Below are 20,713 nucleotides of genomic sequence, written 5' to 3'. Positions count from 1 at the left end.
TCTTACCAAATAAGAATGTAAATACTAAAAATTACAGTGTAATGGATGCAACAGAAGTAGTCAAGCTCCATGGCTAAGGTAAATCTAAATCCCTATGGGTTCAGATGTATTCTCTTTAAGAAGCTTTCCTTGAGGAATTCAGAGACATCAGCTGTCCAGAGCTCAGATTTCGCAGTCAGACAAATAAAACTGAGTCCTTGTCCCCCTACCTCATGGTTTTATGACCTTGAGCAGATCACTTGACTTCTTCATGTCTCAGCTCCTTCATCTGTAAAACCGGGATCATAATAGTATCTACTTTCTACGGTTGTTAAGATGACAAGATGACACAACAAATTCAGCACAGTGTTTGCTACCCAGTTAAATGGTTAAAAAATAAAAGGTAATTGTGTATGTGAGAGGTATTCAAGGTAAAGAAAAAGGATTTGAAATTGAATAGATCATACTAGTGTTATTAAAAATCATCCAAAATTTAGAAAAAAAGCTGAGAGTTACACATCCCTTCAATGTTATAGAAGGACCTTGTTTAATAAGACCACCTGTGAAATACATACTTCTATGGGAAAATGTACCTGTGTTTGACAGTGATATTTATGATTAATTGGGCCCCAAACTCTATTTGATGATTAGGCTGTCAGTTTTTGTTCAATAAAGATATAATGGTAGGTAGAGAAGATAACACCAAAGGCTAAGGGTTTTTTCACTATGAGACATTCACCAGTTTTATACTTAATCTAAATATTTCATATTTTTTAACGCCTATCAATATCTTGTTCTTCAAATATTCTTTTGCCACAGTGTTTACATTTTTACCATCTTGTTGTTTTTCCCACAAAGGAGTTAAATAAATTTGGCACATATTCATTCTGTATTTTTAGGAGAGTTATGTTTTTAACTTCATGAAAATCATATTTGTATGAGTCAAGTTTTTAACTTTTGAAAATTATGTCAAAGAATAGGCAAGAGTTCTAGATAGGCTATGACCTTCATAATTATAAATTCACTTCATCTTCACAACATTTCTGTGAGATAGGACCTATAAATATCCATATTGGGGGGATACAAAGGAATTAATTAATTCATTCCAAAGTAATAGAGCTATTAAGTGACAGGATCATGATTTTTTTTTTAAGTAGGCTCCATGCCCAGTGCAGACCCCAGGCCCAGTGCAGAATCCAACACAGAACTTGAACTAACAACCCTAAGATCAAGACCTAACCTACAATCAAGAGCCGGATGCTTAACTGACTGAGCCACCCCAATGCCCCCGGAGTCATGATTTTAACACAGGCGATCCAATCCACATCAGACGTCTCATTCACTATGCCATATGACATATATGGAGATTGCAATAAAGTAAAACAATGGAAATAAGAAGATCTAGATCAACAGAGAATAAAAATATAAATATTTGGGGATATGGGGAGATATTCTAATTCTAATTCTGTAAGATCTAACAATATTATAACTAAAAAGCCTTATCTTAGTGTTAACGCAGAAATATCTAAAGTGTTCAAAATTCCATAATATAATCAAATTAACAACCAGGAACACAGAAGTTCTCTTTTTCCCACCCTACATTCTTATTGGGGTGTCTGTAAAGACTTGACCACCTGGTATTTTAAGCATTCTAGTAATTAGTGATGTTAAGCCATTATTATTTCTAATAACGACAAGGTGGTAGCAAATCTAATAAGAATGTGAGCTTTAATGTCATATAAACCTGGATTCAAGTCCTCACTCAGCTATTTCTTGTGTGACCTCAGTATTCCCATTGTTAAAATCAGGACAATAGCATTTCTTCGGGTCTTTGATGATTAAAGGGATGACATCTTTATAAAGGTCCTCGTAGAGTGTCAGGAACATATAAGGACTTGACAAATGTCAAATATTATTAGTTACAATAAAAACTATCACTACTTCTATTTATTAAGTGCTATCATACTCCCTGTGCTGTATCAAAGCTTCAAGAGGTTAAGTGACAAACTCAATGTCAGTGTTAAGAGTGAGCATTGGCATTTAAAGGACTTTGACTGTAAAGCTAATTAAGTTAATGGCTATGCTCCCTTTTATAATTTAATAAGTTATATACATTACAAGTCAACTTTAAAAATTTTTAGTTCATTTTAATTACATTTCTAAGATAAATGTCCAACAATGGTTCCATGAAAAAAAGATTTGGGCCAATTAGTTCTCATCCAGGACTCAACATGGAGAGTTCTGTCCCAAAGAATTGAGCACCATAATGTACTAAAGGAAATGAGAAAATATAATAATTTTTATACTTTGAAAAATGTATATCATGCAATGTTAAACACAATAAGGCAGAGCACAAACTTTATATAGAATGTGATCTTAACCATCCAAATGCTTAGAAAAAAGAATGGAAGTAAACAGCCAGAATGTTAGCACTGGCTATAGCCTGCCCCTGCCCCTCCCTCCCACCCTCTCTCTCTCTCTATCTCTCTGTCTCTCTCTCTGTCTCTCTCTCTGCCTGCTGGAATGATGTTTTTCCTTTCTGACCTTCTTTCTTACCATATATGCTTACGAAGGATTTACGGATTTTTCAAAACTCATTTGTCGATTAAAAATTTCTTAATAACAGCAGCTCTTCTTGGAGTCTCAAACCCAGGGACAGTTGATGCCTCTCCACTTTATGAGCCCTCACTACACATGATTTATATTTCTACTGAAGCACCTCCATGTGCATCATCCCCCATTAGAATGTAATGTCTTTGAGAACAGGAATGTATCTTATTCATGATCATTATCTGCAAATAAGACATGTCTGGTGAGTGAACGAATGAATAAATGATAAAGTGTCCTAAGCATCAAATAACAATCTTAATAATGAAATTCTCAGACATGGCCTATTTACTGGACAGGCAGAGGCTGAAAACACAGGTAGGCATTAAACACATAACTGAAAACACAGACACACTGTAGTCTTTTACTTTGAGAATTATCACTGTTCAAATAACAACCCAGACCCATAACTAAGGCCAGTGTATCTATATGGACCCAAGAGACAGAATTAACATACACATGTCTGTCGTCTTGTTTGTACACTAAGTAATGCATATATTGCTCATTTTTTTTCTAAAGCCTGAAAGGGAAATGTGTTTTTAACAGATTTAATCAATACACCAACCTACATTAAAAAAAAATAATAATAAACCCACACAATAAATAAAAAGCAAAAGGCCAATCAATAGCCAACAGTGCAGCTTAACAGCCACTCCAGCAGAAAACTATCTGAAAAGGCGCTTCACACTCCACTGTCTGCACGATCCACAGCTGCTTGCTATTGATTTGTTGCAAGCAAAGAACATCTATTATAACATGCCAGTGTGAACCTAGCAATTTCTCCAACAAGTAGCCCACAATGTAAGACTAGCAATGTAGCACAGGTAGCTGGCTGCTGGGGGTGGGCTGAGGACCCACATTTCTTTATCCCCCAAAGCCATTATAAACATCTGATTTCTAAATCCAGTACCTCGCTGTGTTTTAAGCACTCACATGCCACAGACTGTTCCACATTCACTTTTCCAGGGCACTGAAGCAATAATGAGACCCCAGAATTTTACACAACTGAAACCAGTTAGCATAAACATGCCTCAAGGTAACTTTGGTAGTAAGGATTGATGTGAAGTATTTAAAACCGCTGTTTTCATAAGATCCCCAGAATGCCAATGTTTTTGTATATGTGTGGGTACTTGCCAGTGAGCTGGATTTTGTGCAACATTTTGTGGTGTTGTGTAGAGAGGAACTCAACAATAGGTTGCACTGCCCACATTACAGGAGAGGGATTCTGGATTTGTCCAATGGGGTGATGGCTACAACATACTGAAACCTCCCAGGCTCTTAGTCCCGATTTTAAATACCAGTAAGAACCCAATATCCAAAATGAATATCCCTATAAGAACCTTTGTAAGGTTCCATTTCTTTTGTTTTTCTTAAAACGTAGCCCCAACATTGTGTCATTAAGTGGGCATTCAGGTGGTATGCACCCTGTGAGAAGTCAGCCCTCTCTGTTTTGAATTTTTTAGAATGAAGATTATCTTTGGATAATGCCATTTCTTGTCCTTCCGTAGATCTTAGTGGATCCTACAAGAACTCAAAATTACTTTGGGGATGATTTTGCCCATTATAGTTTTAAATCAGCCCTAAAAGTCACCTAAAGGAAACTCCCTGTGATTTTGCTATTACATAAAATGGTAGAAGATCCTATCTTAAAACTACATAAGACAATTAGTAAATCAATTATGCCTGGGTTTCCAATCAGATGATTTTGTTTTCTATCCAACACAACAGTGTCACTCTTCCACAAGGTAATCAGCCATGGAGAATACACACCACACCTCCAGAATCACTGTATCAGCTTTGAACACTGTAAGACTGAACCTGAAATTCACCCCACTGCCTCCATCAACCCACCATGCTCTCATAGAACATGACGGAATAAAGTCAAACCCATCCATGCTAGGTCTACTTATACTAAATGAGATACGGTTTCTAAATGTAAACTCTACTCATGGGGGTGATACCTATGTGACAGCACCTCAAAGTTGTCAAGCAAACACTCAATTTGGCAAACAGGCAAGAAAAACCAAAGGTTATAAATGAAGGAATCAATGCTAGAAAAAATTTGGAAAACCCTAAAATGCAAACATTTCTTTAGGAACTCACAAATCATGCTCAGATATAAGTAATTTTTTCTATCCATGATGAATTGAACTGAACCCTTTATTTTGAAAAATATCAAAACCTAGCATTTTCCTATTAAACAAGCTTCTATTCTTGGATGTGCAGTAAGAAATTGAGATGTTTTCACTTCCATTAACTGATATCAATCTGCTATCCTGAAAAATATCTCATGGAAAATGAGAGATCCAAACCTTCTCCCCATCCCCCCAAATTATCTTTTGCCATTAGACAGAATCCTTAACCAACCACAGGGGCCTATGACAGCATTGTAGGAAATTCAAGGTATTTTAAATATATGCAACATTCTATAGAATACACTACTCCTAAAAAGTGGGTAAAGGTCAGATTTCCTTCATGACATTCCAACTGTAATATAATGCTCTATTTCTGTTTGTGAGGTCAAATGCAGGCCACCTTGAAATACATGTTACCAAAGCAATCACTGATGGCCTCTGTGTTCTTCCACACCAGACTCAATCCTGCTTTTCTCTACATTCCTTCTTCTTCATCATCCCTCTTCTTCCATTCACTTATTTTATCTTTTCCCCTTTCTTTGCAATTTTCCCCATGGCCTTCACCAATGATAAGCATGAGTTCTGTTCAAATCTGCCAATGATACTGAATGAAGGCTTATGTCCTGATACAAGCTAAGCTACCAAGAATTTGCTAACACAAGCCCAGAGAATATCAAACAGGTAACTTAATTTTGAAGATGTTTGTGAGATAAAGCAGCATAGCATAACTCTAAAGGTCAAGGTTGATATAGAAAGTAAGGATCTATGATGTAAAGAGGTAAGGTTGACTTTTTAGGTGAAACAAATTGGCTCTGATGCTAGTTACAAAAAAAGAAATTCCCCCCGATACTTTAAATGTCGATCACTGGATATATAGACACCCAATGTACAATTTTAAGCAACCTTAAATGTCAATCATTGGATACAGAGACATCCATTGTACAACCCAACACTATGATGCATGTGGTTGGTTTTATTAAAAATTTATTTCTGCGCTTTATAGTAATATCCAGTATATCTAAATTGTGTATATCCCTTACATTCTGCCATCAAAATGTACTTGTTCACATTTCTATATAGTCATCTAATCACAGAAGCCCTGGTCTGCTCTCAAGAGCAGACCAGGTGAGCAGTTTCTTTTAATGACTTGGGCTCAGAGGTCTTCTACAATAAAAAAATTCAACTCACTTGTTTGCAGAATACAATCCAGAATACGTTACCCTAGGCCTGGGTATCTCACATATGGTTTTGAAGGATAAGGTGCTGCTGCCACAAAAAAAAAGCTGACCATTTCCCCCATTCTAGTACTTCATTATACACTGACAAACTGAGTCAGATAGTGCAACCAGTCTTCATTCTGGACTGAGACACAATGGGCTCTTTATAAAGTCAGAAAAACATCACAGAAAGCTAGAAAGAATCCTAGTTGATTTTTAGCAGAAAACCATGCCTGGGAATGAGCGGCAGAAAGAAGTCTGTCAATGAGAAAAACATGTATACATACCTTCTGAAGAGTGTGCGTTTTCATTGCAGTTAGAGTAACTTACCTTTCTGTCTTTTCTATGTGTAGTCTCGTCCTGACTTTTTTCTACCAGGAGTGCTTTGTATTTATGATATGGAATAAACTTGGGAGGATAAAAAAGCATTATAACACCATTTAGGATAAAGAGCTCTCCTAATGAGTCCTATGCAGGCAAATTGGAGGAAAAATAAAGAGCATACAGCACCATTCCCCAGATATTCTGGATGGGTCCATAACTGCCTATTTCTGAGTTAAACAGTATTTCCAAATTATCAATGTGGACACAGGACTTTCAATAATACCAAGTACTTGGAAAAGAACAACCTGATGTCAAACTTTCTGTAAATACTGTGCCTTTTGCTTTACAGATAGAGAGCCATATGCTTACAGTTAGAGGAATGAGAATCAAATATTTTTCTCTCTACATCGATAGAGTCCCCACTTGTTTCTCCAGGTATATCTTAAGAGACTGATAAAGCATATGAAGATAAAAAACTATGAGAAATATGGGAAACAGAACAAGAGGCAACCACACACATGAAAAAATAAAAGTTGAGAAATAAGTATTCAAGGAAAACCAAATAAATACGTAATCAGTATAATCAGTGCCTGCTCCCACTTAGGCAACCATAATATGACTTTAGTATTTGCTCAGATAACACCATGCGTCTTTTTTTTTTTTTAAATAAAACCAAGAGGCCACTGACTACAAGTTCAGATTGTAAAATAAACTCCTACCCTGAAGGCTACGTTTAGAAAATCTGAAGATTAGCAGGACCCACTAGGTCAGGGCTTTCAACACATCTCTTTGCAATAGGTATTCAGAAAATTCAGCTGTTTGCTCATCTTTAAAAATAGCCATGTCAGGAAAATAACACAAAAAGGAAGTGAAAACACAGACTATAGATTCCCACAGTATTGAAGTATCTCCACCATCAATTCTAGAATCAACTTCATGAAATCAGTCTTCTAGAATTAAATCAGCTCATGCGCCTGAGGCATTGCTAATGCTCAAGATAACAACTAGCCCTCCTCCAATATGAACCACATTCACAGATACATACATATAAGTATACTCACAAAATAGAAATCATACATAAACAGAATTACTACGTATATATAAACCAAATAGATATTAATAAACTTAGCCAGAGGAAATTTCTGACATTTGCAAAACCCCTGAGAATGCTTTAAACATCTCTAGTTAGAAAAAAAAATAATAAACTCTGAACATTTTCATCATTTGGAAAATCTAAGAAATTCTCTAAACTCAGAATTTTGAAGAAAATAGCTACATTCCTTAAACATCCTCTGAATTCTAGACAATGCAAATGGGAAAGTCTCAAAATTGTTATCCAGATGACTTAATTAATGGAAATTAAACTGCTTAGAGCAAAAATATTGGCTGAATTGTTTTTTTGCTGCTCAGCCACACACAATCTAATCTAAAGAAGAAACACAGGGAGTAGGCAAATGGGAAAACATCCAGTAATGTTAAGCAAGAAATGTCTCTTTGCTCTTCCATTAAGAGCACCAGTCCTTTATTTTCCAAGTTTCTGGAGGAGGAAGTTGCTTACAAATATTTCAGAAGAGCCATCCTTTTACATATTGCCCCTTAAGGTTTCTCCAAACCTCTAAATTCTGCAAAAGAAATCACAAGTATAAAAAGGTTGGACTCACGATCATTGCACTGGTTTCCAGAATATGATGTCATGGAACAGTCGCAGGTGAAGCCTTCCCACTGCTGCATGCAGACCCCCTGGTTGGCACATGAATCTTCCTGGCAGGTGGTACTTGGTCCTAGTAATTCATAAGAAGAGGGGAAGAGAAGAAAAAAGGAGAGAGAAGTGTTAATAATAAACCAAATTCAAAGGAATCACTTGAATTTGCTACTCTCATGCCCCCAAAGACTCAAAACCACAACCGCCAAAAATTTCAACTCTATATCATGCAACAAGAGTCAGTATGTACAAAAGACTACAGAAATACACACTTAGCCACAAACTATCAACAGTTACACACATAAGGGAGAGGGCTGAACACACTGTTCTCTCTTAGGCAGACTTTGCAAAAGAGCTTCATCTCTACCATCCAACTAGAAAGATACTTCATTTGGAGCATGGTCTAACTGTATAATGATAAAGCAGAAACATTTATTCCCATCACTCTTATGAATTAAGGAATAAGAGTCCCTAAAGTTTACTTTATGACATTAAAAAATGTTTGATGATATGAAGAGGAGGAGAAAAGTGCAGCCAACATGTATTGGTGCTTTGTAGGTGGTAAGTACTGGGTACTAAGCACTTTGTCTACAGTATCTTATTACGCTCTCCAGTGACACAAAGAGGTAAGTAATTATGACCATCCATTTCACAGATTAAAAGAAAAAAAAAACTAAGCTCATACAAGTGAAATAATTTACCCAAGGTCACATATTAGATAATGAAAAGACCCTGATGTCCAACTTAGGTTAACTATCTCTGAGACCCAAGCTCTTAACTACATTAATTGTTTTTAAAGGGTTACTTCTCAGACCATCACCTGGGAAGTTGTTAGAAATACATATTATTGGGCCCCAGACCTACTGAATTAGAAACCTAGGAAACAGGTATAAATTTGTGTTTGCACAAGCTTTCAGGAAATTGTGAAACAGCCTAAAATTTGAAAACCAGTATACTGCATCATGCCGCTGCTAAAGGTTTATAAGAAAGTGTATTCAAAAGCAGCGTTCATATGCCAAATGATGCAAAAGAAAATTATTTGAAGGATAGGAATATTAGAAATTAACTATTTAAAATTTTTTACTATTTCTATTTTTGTGTATCTTCCATAAGCAAGCAATATATAAGTACTCCATTCTCAAAAATATTTTCTGGATATGAGTGAGCAATTGAAAAAGTTTGGTGATTTTTATCATACAAATTACCATTACAATTTCTCTTTAGGTCAGTCTGGGGCCTCTCTTTAACCATCCTCTCCTTTTCATTTCTATCTTCTGCCTAACCTTGGGATTATATATATAAACCTGCACCTTTGGAATTATCTGAGCTAACAGGAAAAACTCCTAGAGAGCCTCAGCAAAGGAGGTGAGCCCTTTGACTCATCTAATGTATTACTCAGGATCTGATGCAAAAAAAGCAGTTGCCAGAGTAAAAATATATCCACTGCAATAAGTGCACATTTCACAATTTCCAAGCAAAGCCTCACACAGGCAGAGAATGTTGAAATGTATGCATGCAGAGTCCTAAGGATGCATGTTCAAAAGAGACTCGTGACTACAAAGGGTTTGTCTTCTGGGTGGCAAGACATTTTGTATTTATTCATGAGGGGTGGAAGCGGTACAGACCGTCACTCCTAATACAAAGCTATTAGGATATGACATGAGAAAGTTCAAGACAATTACTAACACTAGGGGAGCAGCACTGCTGCTGGGTCTCTGCAGCTCCTATATGCCATGTGGTTCCCCCATGTGGAGATGAAAGGAGGTTCATGGTCATGTTCTCAGTGGGTCTTAAACTTGAGCATTGTGTAGTACAAGTTTCATTAACAATGGCAAATCAGGACAGCTTCTTTCAAAGGATAAAAGTTTCTGAGAAGTCCACGGGGCTCCCTGACCAAACAGCTCTTAGCAGACAATGGATTAGTAATTCAATTGTACTCAAGAATCAGAAACACATGGCAGGCTTTCCCTTGAAAGGCAGAACAGCAAAAACTTTGGGAAAACACAATAATTCCTTGCATGTTGACTGAATCTGAAGACAAAGGCTCTTCCACGCTTTTGCCTTTCCCTCTAACTAGATAAATTTTCACCATTTTCCAAGGACCAGCTCAAATGCCTCCCCTGTATAAAATATCCCCTACTAATTTCAAACAATTCTCCTGCTTCTTAGTGGCCACAGCACTTACTATCTGCATCATTAACATTTACATCTGATAATACTCAATTTAACACTTTATCACACATTGTGCTGTCCTCTGCCTATATAATCCTCTAATTGTTTCTTTCTTTTTTTTTTTTTTTTAGTATTTGTCCCCAAAAGATTGAACGCTGCCTGCTGTTAGAAATCATAATGTGCTTTGATTATATCCTTGCTGCATTAGTTTACTGTGCCAGATACAGAGAAAGCATTTTCAGTAAATGTGGGGCTGGTCTGAATTACAGCACTCCAATTTGCCTATGTCTCATACAGTCAAAACCTGAGCATGGGTGAATGTCTGTGTTCCGCAAAGTGAGCAACCTGTCCTATTTGTTGAAGGTTGGTCAGAAACCCAAAACAGAGGGAATTACAGGTTATTTTCAAATACCAAAGGATTTGTTTCACATGCACGAAGGGGTGACTGCCATGTAGAATCAGATAACCCTCGAAGACTGACTCCACTGTAATCACCTCAGAAGCAAGAGCCACTTCAGTGAGGGAGGACCAGAAGAACCTTCAATGACTTTTCATTTATCTGAGAGACTAAACTTGAACTTCCTATCAAGGCTGAGACCCTAGGGCCCCTGCCCCGTTCTCCAGCCTCATTTCCTACTATTGGCCCCCAGCTCTTAGTGCTCCCGCCATCCCTTTCTCCTTCCAGTTCCTCTCTACCACAGCGGTGCTCACAGTATGGGCCCCAAGTCAGCAGCACCTGTATCACCTAGGAGCTTGTGAGACACGTACCTTTTCAGGCTCCACCCAGAGTTACTGGCTAGGGGCAGGGCTCAGGAATCTGAGCTGTAACAAGCCCTCTGGGTGTTTCTGAGACCTGCTTATATCCTAGGACCTCTGCTGTTAACACTTCAAGACCATCCCTACCTTCAAGGTCTACCTACAGACCTTCAAGGTCTGCTCTATCTACAGCCTGAAATGTCCTTCCTGCAGATTTTTGGTATAAAGCAACAGCTCAGAAAATAATGTTAAATAAAAAAAGAACAAAAGAACCAAGAAAAAAAGCCATTCTTTTATGACTCAAAGCCAAGAGGTTTTCCTAACTAACAATTTATCCGTAAAATTTACCAATATCATCTCATACAAGCAATTTTCTACTTGGAACCACTTTTGGGGGGAGGTAGTGGTGGTGATGGTGGTATTTAATTGACCACATTTCCTCCCTTGATTTAACTACTAAACTCATTCGATCTCACCAGATATTGAGACAAGAACTCTTATGTCCCCAGTGTCCAAGGACAGTACGAACTGCTGAATGAGTAAGAGTTTGGACTAGACTCTTAAAACACTTCCTAGATGAAAATATAAGCTCCTATTCTTATTTCAAACTCCTTAAAGTACATCCTTCCCTGAACAGATTATATTTTATATCTTTATCTATTTTTCATAGATAGCAGGGTCTCCAAAATTAGAGAGAGAGAGAGAGAGAGAGAGAGAGAGATTAAACATACCAAAATGCTCTGAAAAAAACAAGAAAATCTTCAACGATGCTTTTAAACGCACACCACTGATATAAAATGATCTTATACAAATCAGAGAGAGGATGTAACAATAACAAGAGATTTACACAGCACTTCTTATGTGCCAGACATTGTACTAAGTGCTTTTCAGATATTAATTCAATTAATCTTCATAAACACATGATGAAGCAATTACAATTAAAAGTATTAAAGAATTAGAACAGAGGAATGTTTTTCTCATGGAAGATATCCAGAACTTCAAAAATAAAGGAATTTTTGGAGGCACCTGGGTGGCTCAGTTGGTTTTGGCTCAGGTCATGATTGCATGGTTTGTGAGTTTGAGCCCCACATGGAGCTCTGTGCTAATGGTACAGAGCCTGGTTGGGATTCTCTCTCTCTCCTCCTACTCTCTCTGCTACTCCCCTGCTTGCTCTCTCTCTTTCAAAATAAGTAAATAAACTTAAAAAATTACAAAAATAAAAGAATTTTTTCACTGATGATCAAGTTGAAAGGAAAGGATTTTAGAAAAGTAAATTAAGACATAGAATAGGAGCTTAGGTGCCTTTTGTTTGTTTGTTTGTTTGTTTGTTTGGCAAGGCCCCACACCTAACAAGTAGCAGGGTAAGGTCTCAAACCCAAGTTTCCCAACTCCATAGTTGAGCCACCTACCCTCTATGGATATGTGTAAGCCAGAGGGTGTGTCTGTTTGTGCATGTGTGTGCATGCATGCATGTGCATATTCCCATTGGATTAACGAGAGAAACTTAAATAAGGTATCTCTAATCTACAACCAGACAAAGATGACATTTTAATGTAAAAATGTATGTTTTTTTGAGAAAAATTCCCAAAGGCCATTTCAATTCAAAATTCAATTAAAATTAACAAGAAGATCTAGTTTGTCCAAATATATATAATACCAGAACAAAAATCTGTATCAAATGCATACTTATAAATAAAACATATTCCTAAGAACTCAATAATAATTTTGTCCAAAGCAATTTTCTAAATCAGCCTAAAATTTCAAATATTCTAAGATAACATAAACTTTCAGAATTATATATTTAGAAGTTCTCAAAATTATTATTAATAGTTTAAAACTGTACTAAACCTTTAGGAAACCCTTGTATAGAGATGATGAATACTACTTTTGCATTTGATATGTAACCAATTCTCACTAAAATTGCCACATATTCTTTGGAGAAAAGGCAGCAACATCTTTATAGCAGGAAGGGACAAGGCAACAGAAGCAACCATGAAAAAACTAAGCAAGCCCTCAATGATGCTAGTACTTCAGTTTCTAACTCCCAGTTCTGTTTTTAGTTCACAGAAAAAGCATCACATTGAGTCTTCTTTTTTTTCCAGATGATACCTCCGGCTGCCACAAATTTCCCATCACTCTGCTTGAACTTGGGATTGGTTTTTTCTCTTTAAGAACTGTCTCAGACAGTCATTTCATGCCTGTTACTGCCAAAATCAGTACATGCAAACTGATTCAGTCAACTCCTCTTCATGGTCTAGAAAACCAAAAGTTGACAGACTTGTCTTTTATGACTTGCAAGTCCTTGAGATAAAGTGCTGCCTGAAGCAAAGGACACTTATACTAGAGTGTATTTTCCCTCTATTATTGCCCAAGTAGCACTTAACCAAACCTATGACTCAAACATTCCAATTTAACATAGATATTGCTAAACTAGCACCAGCTGTCTTGGCCATATTGGGGTGGTAAGATTGGTGATGAGGGGAGTCCGGGAATGATACATCTGTTCTGATTTGCTACATCCATTTATGCTAAAGGGCCAAGAGTGGTGGCCCAGTGGTAGGCATGAGGCAAGGCTGGTTTAATAATATCCATTGTCTTTAATCACAAAACATGAAGTGTTTGTCAAAGGATTCAGAATCTATGAGTGAAATCTGAATGTGGAAGCATCATCACAGTAGACCTCTGTGCCAGCCAAAGGGTTTGTCTGTCCCTTACCCAGTAGAGCTACTGTGGGAGGAGACTTATGAGAGTTGCCATGACTGTCCAGAGAGATCCCATCTGTCACCTGCAACTTTATTTTCTACTCTTGATAACTTTTGTACTTTTACATTTTCAAATTTACATTGTTTCACAGAGGAAGAAGGAGTGAGCAGTAATCAAGTGGGAAAGAAGAAGAAGAAAGAATGGAAAAAACAAGATGAATACACATAGATATATGTATTTGTGCATGTGTATGTGCATGTATGCACAAGACCCTTACCAGTTTTCTGAGCAATCTATAGTCTCAACTGCTAAAATATAAGGATTTAAATGCTGAAGCTTCAGGGACGGTGTTTGTGACATTAGGGATAGTCTTAGTTAGCTGCACATAAATCTTGGTCCTTGAAGCAAATATCCCTCTGTGCTCCCAGAGTGATTCTATATTTATAGTGTTGGGTTCTCTTGGCTTTTCTGAAGATAGTCATTTACAGACAACATAAGATTCATCCCCTTTAATGGGCAGAAACCCAATTCACTTCTATTTAATTTCAAAATAAGAAAGCAATGATCCTTAAATGTGTCAAGTGTCCTTCATAGAGAGCTACCTGAGAAGTGAACGCTCTAGTTCCCATTTTACAGAAGATTAAGCAAAGTCAGAGAATAGGGTCCTAAATATTATTATAAAATTTCATTGGCAGAAAGACCCAAGAGCAGCCATGTTTCCAAGATGTTACTTTTTTGTCTTGAAGGCAATTCCCGTGCTCAGAAAGGCATCACAACTGCACCTAGCAAGCATGCTCAGGTGTTTATGGTTTCCTCTTCTCAAATGAGGGTTCAAAAATGTCACTTGGTTAGGATGAGGAGTGAAAAAAACTAATAATAAAATCTAACATTTTGGGGACACTGAGGAAAACAGAGGTATTACTAAAACTGCTCCAATCACTCCAGCCCTCTCATCGTATACTGAGTATAAAACAAGTCAAGATGGGCATGGACATTGGTTGAAACCAAGATGCCCTCATGAGAACTTTACCTCCAATGGCCTTTGATCAGTTCTGTGTAGGTAAATACTTAACAACCACAACCACCACCACAACAAAACCCTGATCCATAACATTTCTATAACCTGATTTCCATAATGTAAAATTCTCCCACTACGGCCAATTTCAAGCTAATACATGTTACATGATGTCAACCAGTGTGCAAAATTCCTGAAAATTCCTACACTGGTACCAGCTCTAGTACAGCACTTCCCTTGGTGGTCACTGAACTGCAAAGTATGTATACTTTCTGAGTAAAGCAATTTATTCATGTGACACTTCCATGACAATGGAGGGGTAGCAGTGGATGACTGCTTCTGATGGAGTATTTGTCAAGGTCTACAATCATAAAATATTCTTGCTCAATCCACCCTATTTTCAGAGGGTGCCTGGGCCATAAAGGTCAAATGATTAGATCATTTTTTCTTTTTAAAATAATGAAAAGCTTGTCAAAAAGTCAATGTTGCCCCGAAAAACGTAAACTGAGGCCTCATTTTCTAATTTCCCTTCTTTTCTCAGCACTGGTGTAGTGATGTGTTGGGGTAGTAGAGGGCATTTCTAAAAAGAGAGAAAAGAGGTTTCAAAGGGCAAGCTCAATGAAAAGATAGCTGATTTTAAAATACTTTGTTTTAAATAACATTGTGCAAATATCATCTATAACTTAGTGAAATAGTATTGACATAGACACCATCTAACATAAAATCAGCTAGAGGACGTTCTCAGGCACCATTTGGTCACCTATGTGGTGCCTCTGCTACAGAAATAGGAAAGTCTGGACTCACACCCTTTGGCACAGTAGGAAAGAGGTCATAGGCTTTAAAACTTAGCTTTATCACTTACTAGCAATGTGACCCTGGGCTAGCCACTTAAATTCTCTGAACCCATCTGTAGAATAGAGATAGAAATCATCACTACCTCATATGATGTGAGGATTAAATGAGATAACATATGCAAACCCTATAAAGTCATCTTTAGGTCACAAGGTCATGGTCACAATGGAGACACAATATACCAAGTCTTTGGCATATGTATACACTAGGTAAACTTTCAATGAAGGGTATTATCAACTCTGTTGGAAAGGAAAATCAATTTCTATCCATTTTAGTTGGGTGTATAGTTGGTCAGGAGTCCAGAATCAAGGCACATTAAGGTAGTAAGTCCTAACTGCCCAGTTCTCTTTTGAGAAGCCTCTGTCATGCAGTGCTGAGAGACAAAAGGCAAATTTAATTCCTGTGTTTCATTATTTCCTATAATTCAAATCACTTCCTTTAATATTTTTTAATGTTTATTTATTTCTGAGACAGAGATGGAGCACAAGTGGGGGAGGGGCAGAGAGAGAGGGAGACCTAGAATCCAAAGCAGGCTCCTGTCAGCACAGAGCCCGACGCAGGACTCGAACTCACACACAGTGAGATGATGCCCCGAGCCAAAGTCGGTCGCTCAACCAACTGAGCCACCCAGGTGCCCGGCAAATCACTTCTAAGAGACTGATTTCTATTAGGTCCAATGCTACATTTTATTATGTAAAATATGATGGAGAATATGAGAAAGCCCTTAGCTTTGGGGAAAATTAAGTGGGGAACTATACTTCTCACATTAAAAAAAAAAGTTGGAGAATTTAAATTCCCTTTACCTGTTGAAGCGTTTGATGCCAACTCTTACCTAAAATTACTTAAAACAATCCTCACATTTTTAAGGCATCAAAGCCCCATACATTCATTGACTTATGCAAGATACAAAACATTCAAAACCACATCTAATCAATTCTTGGTACCCCCAATCCACCTGCCCACCATTTGGGCAGAAGAACAAATCACATTTCTAGAAAAGAAGCTATTACATATTTAACAAGAAATAGAGCCTTTTAAGGGGAATTATAGTGGAAAGTGGGGAAACGTATTCTTATTAATCATCCACCCCAATAAAAAGCTATTCTTTTATTTTTTATAGTTTATAACTCATCTGTTTCACTACCAACAGGTCAAATTTAATGTTTCTCTCATAGTTGTATGACCCCTTTCTTATTTGACAGCTTTTAAGGGATATCTCTAGGAATACCCCTCTGATAATAAAAAGGAATTAGAAAATTACTTCTGAAAGGTCCATAGATATTGTCACTGTATTCAAGGGACCCTTGAATCTCAGGGTACCTCCTGATATGAAACACGTAACATAGTCAGGGTAGAAAGGAAACAACCAGGAGAAAAAGATTATTTTCTTCCTCATTCCTCAGAGGTCTCCTCTGGGAGAGAAACATGTTTACCTCCTTAGCCACCTAAAGCAACAAGTATCAGGTTCAAGCCTATTCCTTCAACCTTGGAACATGCTACTTCCCTCCTAACTCTGCTCTGTTTTTCAGTTCCTGTCCTTCACATCCATTCTCCACCTGGTGTCAGAGTGATCTTGATAAAATGAAAGCTGACCAAGTCTCTGTCCTCCTCATAGTGCCCTCAGGGTAATGCCCAACTCCTCACACAAAAAGGCAGTCATCACCTGCCTCCATCCTATGTTCTAGCTTCACCTTTGATCACATCTCCATATGCAAATTATTTCAGCCAAACTGAGCTTCACATTGGTCCTCAGACTGGCCAAACTCTTGAATGTGTTTCTACCTGTCACGTACCTCAAACATGTTATCCTTCCAACTTGGCTCAAACTCTGCCTGAGAAATACACCTGAGCACCTACCATGACCATCCAACCCCCATAGTCCAGCAGCCCTCCTCTGTGTTCACACAGCATGCTCCTTCTCCTCTAGAAAATCAATGTTCGTTCTGCATTGTCCTTCCTGGAAGATCCCATTCGAATGCATCTGAAGTCAAGCTGTATCGCACTGGTAATCCCAGTGCCCAGCTGAGTGCCTGATACATAGGAGTAGGTATGTTCCCATTAAACTTAACACAATCACACAAATGACACCACCCCAAACACAGTGGTAAGAGGACTCAGGCAGTTGATCTGTCTGGACTCATCATGCCACTTCCTAGACCCCACTATTATAGTGTTTTCTGAATACCATTTGCCTTTACATTTCAACCTGTCTCTCATCTCTTTGTCATATGTTTTTACTGCCCTCCACACTTCATGGTAATGAGTACTATCTGTGCCCACAGGTTGTAGCTAAAAGAGCCAGCATGAGTAATGATCCAAACCCCAATGTCAGGAGAATAAAAAGTAAAAGGCATTTACATCCTAAAGGTCTTTTGCCACAATATGGGGAAAGAGTACAATGACTCAAAATAATTACAAAGGATAACAGCTCCTGCCACAAAGTGACTGTCCAGTCATCAAGAATGGAAGAGCATTTGGGTCAATACAGTAATAACATGAAAAAACTGATGATTTCACTGATTCTACAAATGGGCAAGTTGAGATATTCCAAACTATTATGTCCCTAAACCTGTACTATACTTTGGCTAATAACTTATAATAGGCATAGAAATCAACCATTTCTTTGTAGGATTCCTACAAACCCTTTTTCCTTTGAATGGCAAATTTAAGATCATTTTGCAACATCGGGAGCCACTATGTAAAAAGGCCTGTGCTAGATTCTGGGGGTTCAAAATACGCATAGTTCTTATCGTGAAGAATAAAGTCTGGGAGGAGATACAGTTCTCTAGTTGTATCTAATAAATCTGATCATAACGAGCTTTGACAATCTTGGATTATATCTTATTGAAGATTAAATCCTATCCCCTTCCCCCCTCCTCCATTACAGAGTGTCAGTCGGTAGACCTATTTTGACAAGGAGCAGAATTTCTGAAAACAATAGCCTTTAGTAATACTGAAAGGCCTCTTAACATTCTTTGAAATTGAAAGCAAAAAAATTAAAAAAAAAAAAAAAGCAAGCAATAAAAAGAAAAAAAATGGAAAGCTATTTTACAGCTACCTTGGACTTCAAAATACTAATCCAGTGTATGTTGTTTTCATTAATTTTATTATATATCAGCATATATGCAAATCTGTTAAGAAGTGATGGAAAAAGTTATAGAAAAATGGTTAGAGAAAGACCTCATTTAGTTGATGTCCGCCCAAGAGGTGGACACTTGTATTGGTTACCCACATAACAGACAGCAAGTCACAGCAAAGTAAATGATCCTTTAGGTGAAGAGCAGTAGTTTTTAAAGCTACCCTGTTAACTACTTTTAACAATTTTTTCTGGTTGCAAACTCGCAGAAGCCATTCAACGCTCAATCCCCTGCTGAACTATCAGCCGAAAGATGCCTAAAATGCCTTCCTGGTTTGCCATTCTGAGTCAAGTAGCCTGACACAATTTGACCAGTGGTCTGTTACAGACTTTGGATGGTGCCTCTCCAAATGGTAGAAGAAGCAGTGTCTGTGGGAGATATTCACTGACGTCTAACAAGCAGGCTTTTTAAAGGGTATTCAGGATAAAACGGACACATCCTCTTCTTCCCCAAGAGTACTTTTTCCTTTAGCTCACAAAACAGGAAATTAAAGTGCTCAACCAAAATCCCTGATAGGAAACATAAATCTCTAGAACGTTTTAATGACATTGATATCTCCCAAATGCCTAGAAATATTTCTTTAAAATGAGTTAAGAGAAAATGACATTCTCTTTCATAAGGCCCAAGCCCTCAAAAGTCCTGAGGAATGACCTCCCCGACCCAAAAAATTATAAATTAAGAACTGGAGTGGTCTTTTTTTTTTCTTTTTCTCTTTCCAAGTGTTGCCTTCCTCTAGTGACTACATCAAGAAGAGCCAACCCATCCGCGGCAACTACTTGGAGAGGTATTAACCATTTCCAGAAGTGCATTAATGTGTTCATGAGTTGTCACAATATAGGATGATGTTAAACCTCTTTAGTCCCTTGAAAATGGAATCATGTTCTCATCCCTAAAAAGTCTTGCTTTTGTTGTTTTGCACTCATTGATCTGGGTTTTCTGCCACTGTTTCTGAAGAACATGGGGTTCAGCCCCCTCCCCAAAACTGATGCTGTCCAAGAGGTGTGACAGCTTGGAGGCGCTTAAAGAAAAGATACCGAGGGTTACACAGGGAATCTCTCAGTCCAAAGTGGTAATGGGAACAAGAACCTTCTCTACCTTGCAGGTCAGCTTTGGTCAACGCAACTTTGTTAGCAAAAGAACAGAAAAGGCGAAAACAATAACCAGAGGTTAGTAACAGGTAGAGTAAACCAGGGCAACATTACAGAAATGAAAATACAATTGGCATAACCAACATCACTCAAAAAGACAATCAAAATGCTCTACAGGTTCTCCAGAGACAGCACAGACAGGTGATGCATGGACCAGGGCAGAGCAGGCCTCATCAGAGCCACGTCAGCAGAGCAGGGGTGGGAGAACACTGGGCTTGACAAAGCAGAAGCAGTGGTAACAAGAGCCTTCCCACATCCACACAGCCAACCCCAAGGCATATGGTCCAGAAAAATGATTCTCCATGAGTCAGGATAAACATCAAGAAATAAAGGTAGTGTGTGGCCAGACTGAAAGACACGTGTGCACAACCAGACCAAGCCCACAAAAGTAATTCTGAACATCTAGGAGTTAAGTATGGAAGAGTCACTTGGGAGCACTCCTTGTAACCTGCAGAAAATGCCACCAGGGAATGTGGCACTAGAACTGGGCGTGTGCATGAAGGTGACTTGGGAACTCCAAAGAGCTCCATTTGTTTGATTTGTAGGAATATAGCGAAACCCAAATGGCTGTGAGCAAAAAAGCACCAAACCAATGTCCTTTTTATTTATTCATGCCAGTCTTGAAATGAAGCACGTGTGTTTCTCTCAGATGTTTACCATCTGCATCGTGGAATCGCATTTCCAGCCAATACATGCCTTGGTCTCACTGCAAAGCTGGCCTCAAGATAGAAAGAGAGATTTACCAGCTGAGACTAGAACCAGACATTATTTCAAAATTCCTAGCCCAAATTAAGAGGCTGCAAGTCATAGCCAGATGTTGGCTAGGTTGTCTGGAAATGAGCTTAACTTCTGAAGTATATATTCTGCATATATTAGAGACATAAAATCAAAACATAGTTCAAGATTTTTTTCTTTCTTACTATAAACAGTTGAGAGGCAGAGTAGGGGATTAATATGCTTTTTTAA

At 38.0% G+C, this 20,713-nt stretch overlaps 1 protein-coding gene across 6 annotated transcripts in view; it reads right to left on the bottom strand.

Moving 5' to 3' along the window:
- The window catches only part of NRXN3 (neurexin 3), a 1,506,001-nt gene that overhangs the window by 786,027 nt on the left and 699,261 nt on the right, over positions 1–20,713 (bottom strand). For all 6 annotated transcript variants that reach the window (XM_047863767.1, XM_047863768.1, XM_047863771.1 and 3 more), the window contains exon 11: positions 7,924–8,043. In XM_047863767.1, the coding sequence (XP_047719723.1) occupies positions 7,924–8,043 (120 nt within the window). The remainder of the gene's footprint in view (positions 1–7,923; positions 8,044–20,713) is intronic.

The sequence above is a fragment of the Prionailurus viverrinus genome, chromosome B3 (genome assembly GCF_022837055.1).
Source record: "Prionailurus viverrinus isolate Anna chromosome B3, UM_Priviv_1.0, whole genome shotgun sequence".
Classification (NCBI taxonomy): Eukaryota; Metazoa; Chordata; class Mammalia; order Carnivora; family Felidae; genus Prionailurus; species Prionailurus viverrinus.
The sequence above is the reverse complement of the archived record's forward strand: the minus strand, read 5'-3'. Positions and strand labels throughout refer to the sequence as shown.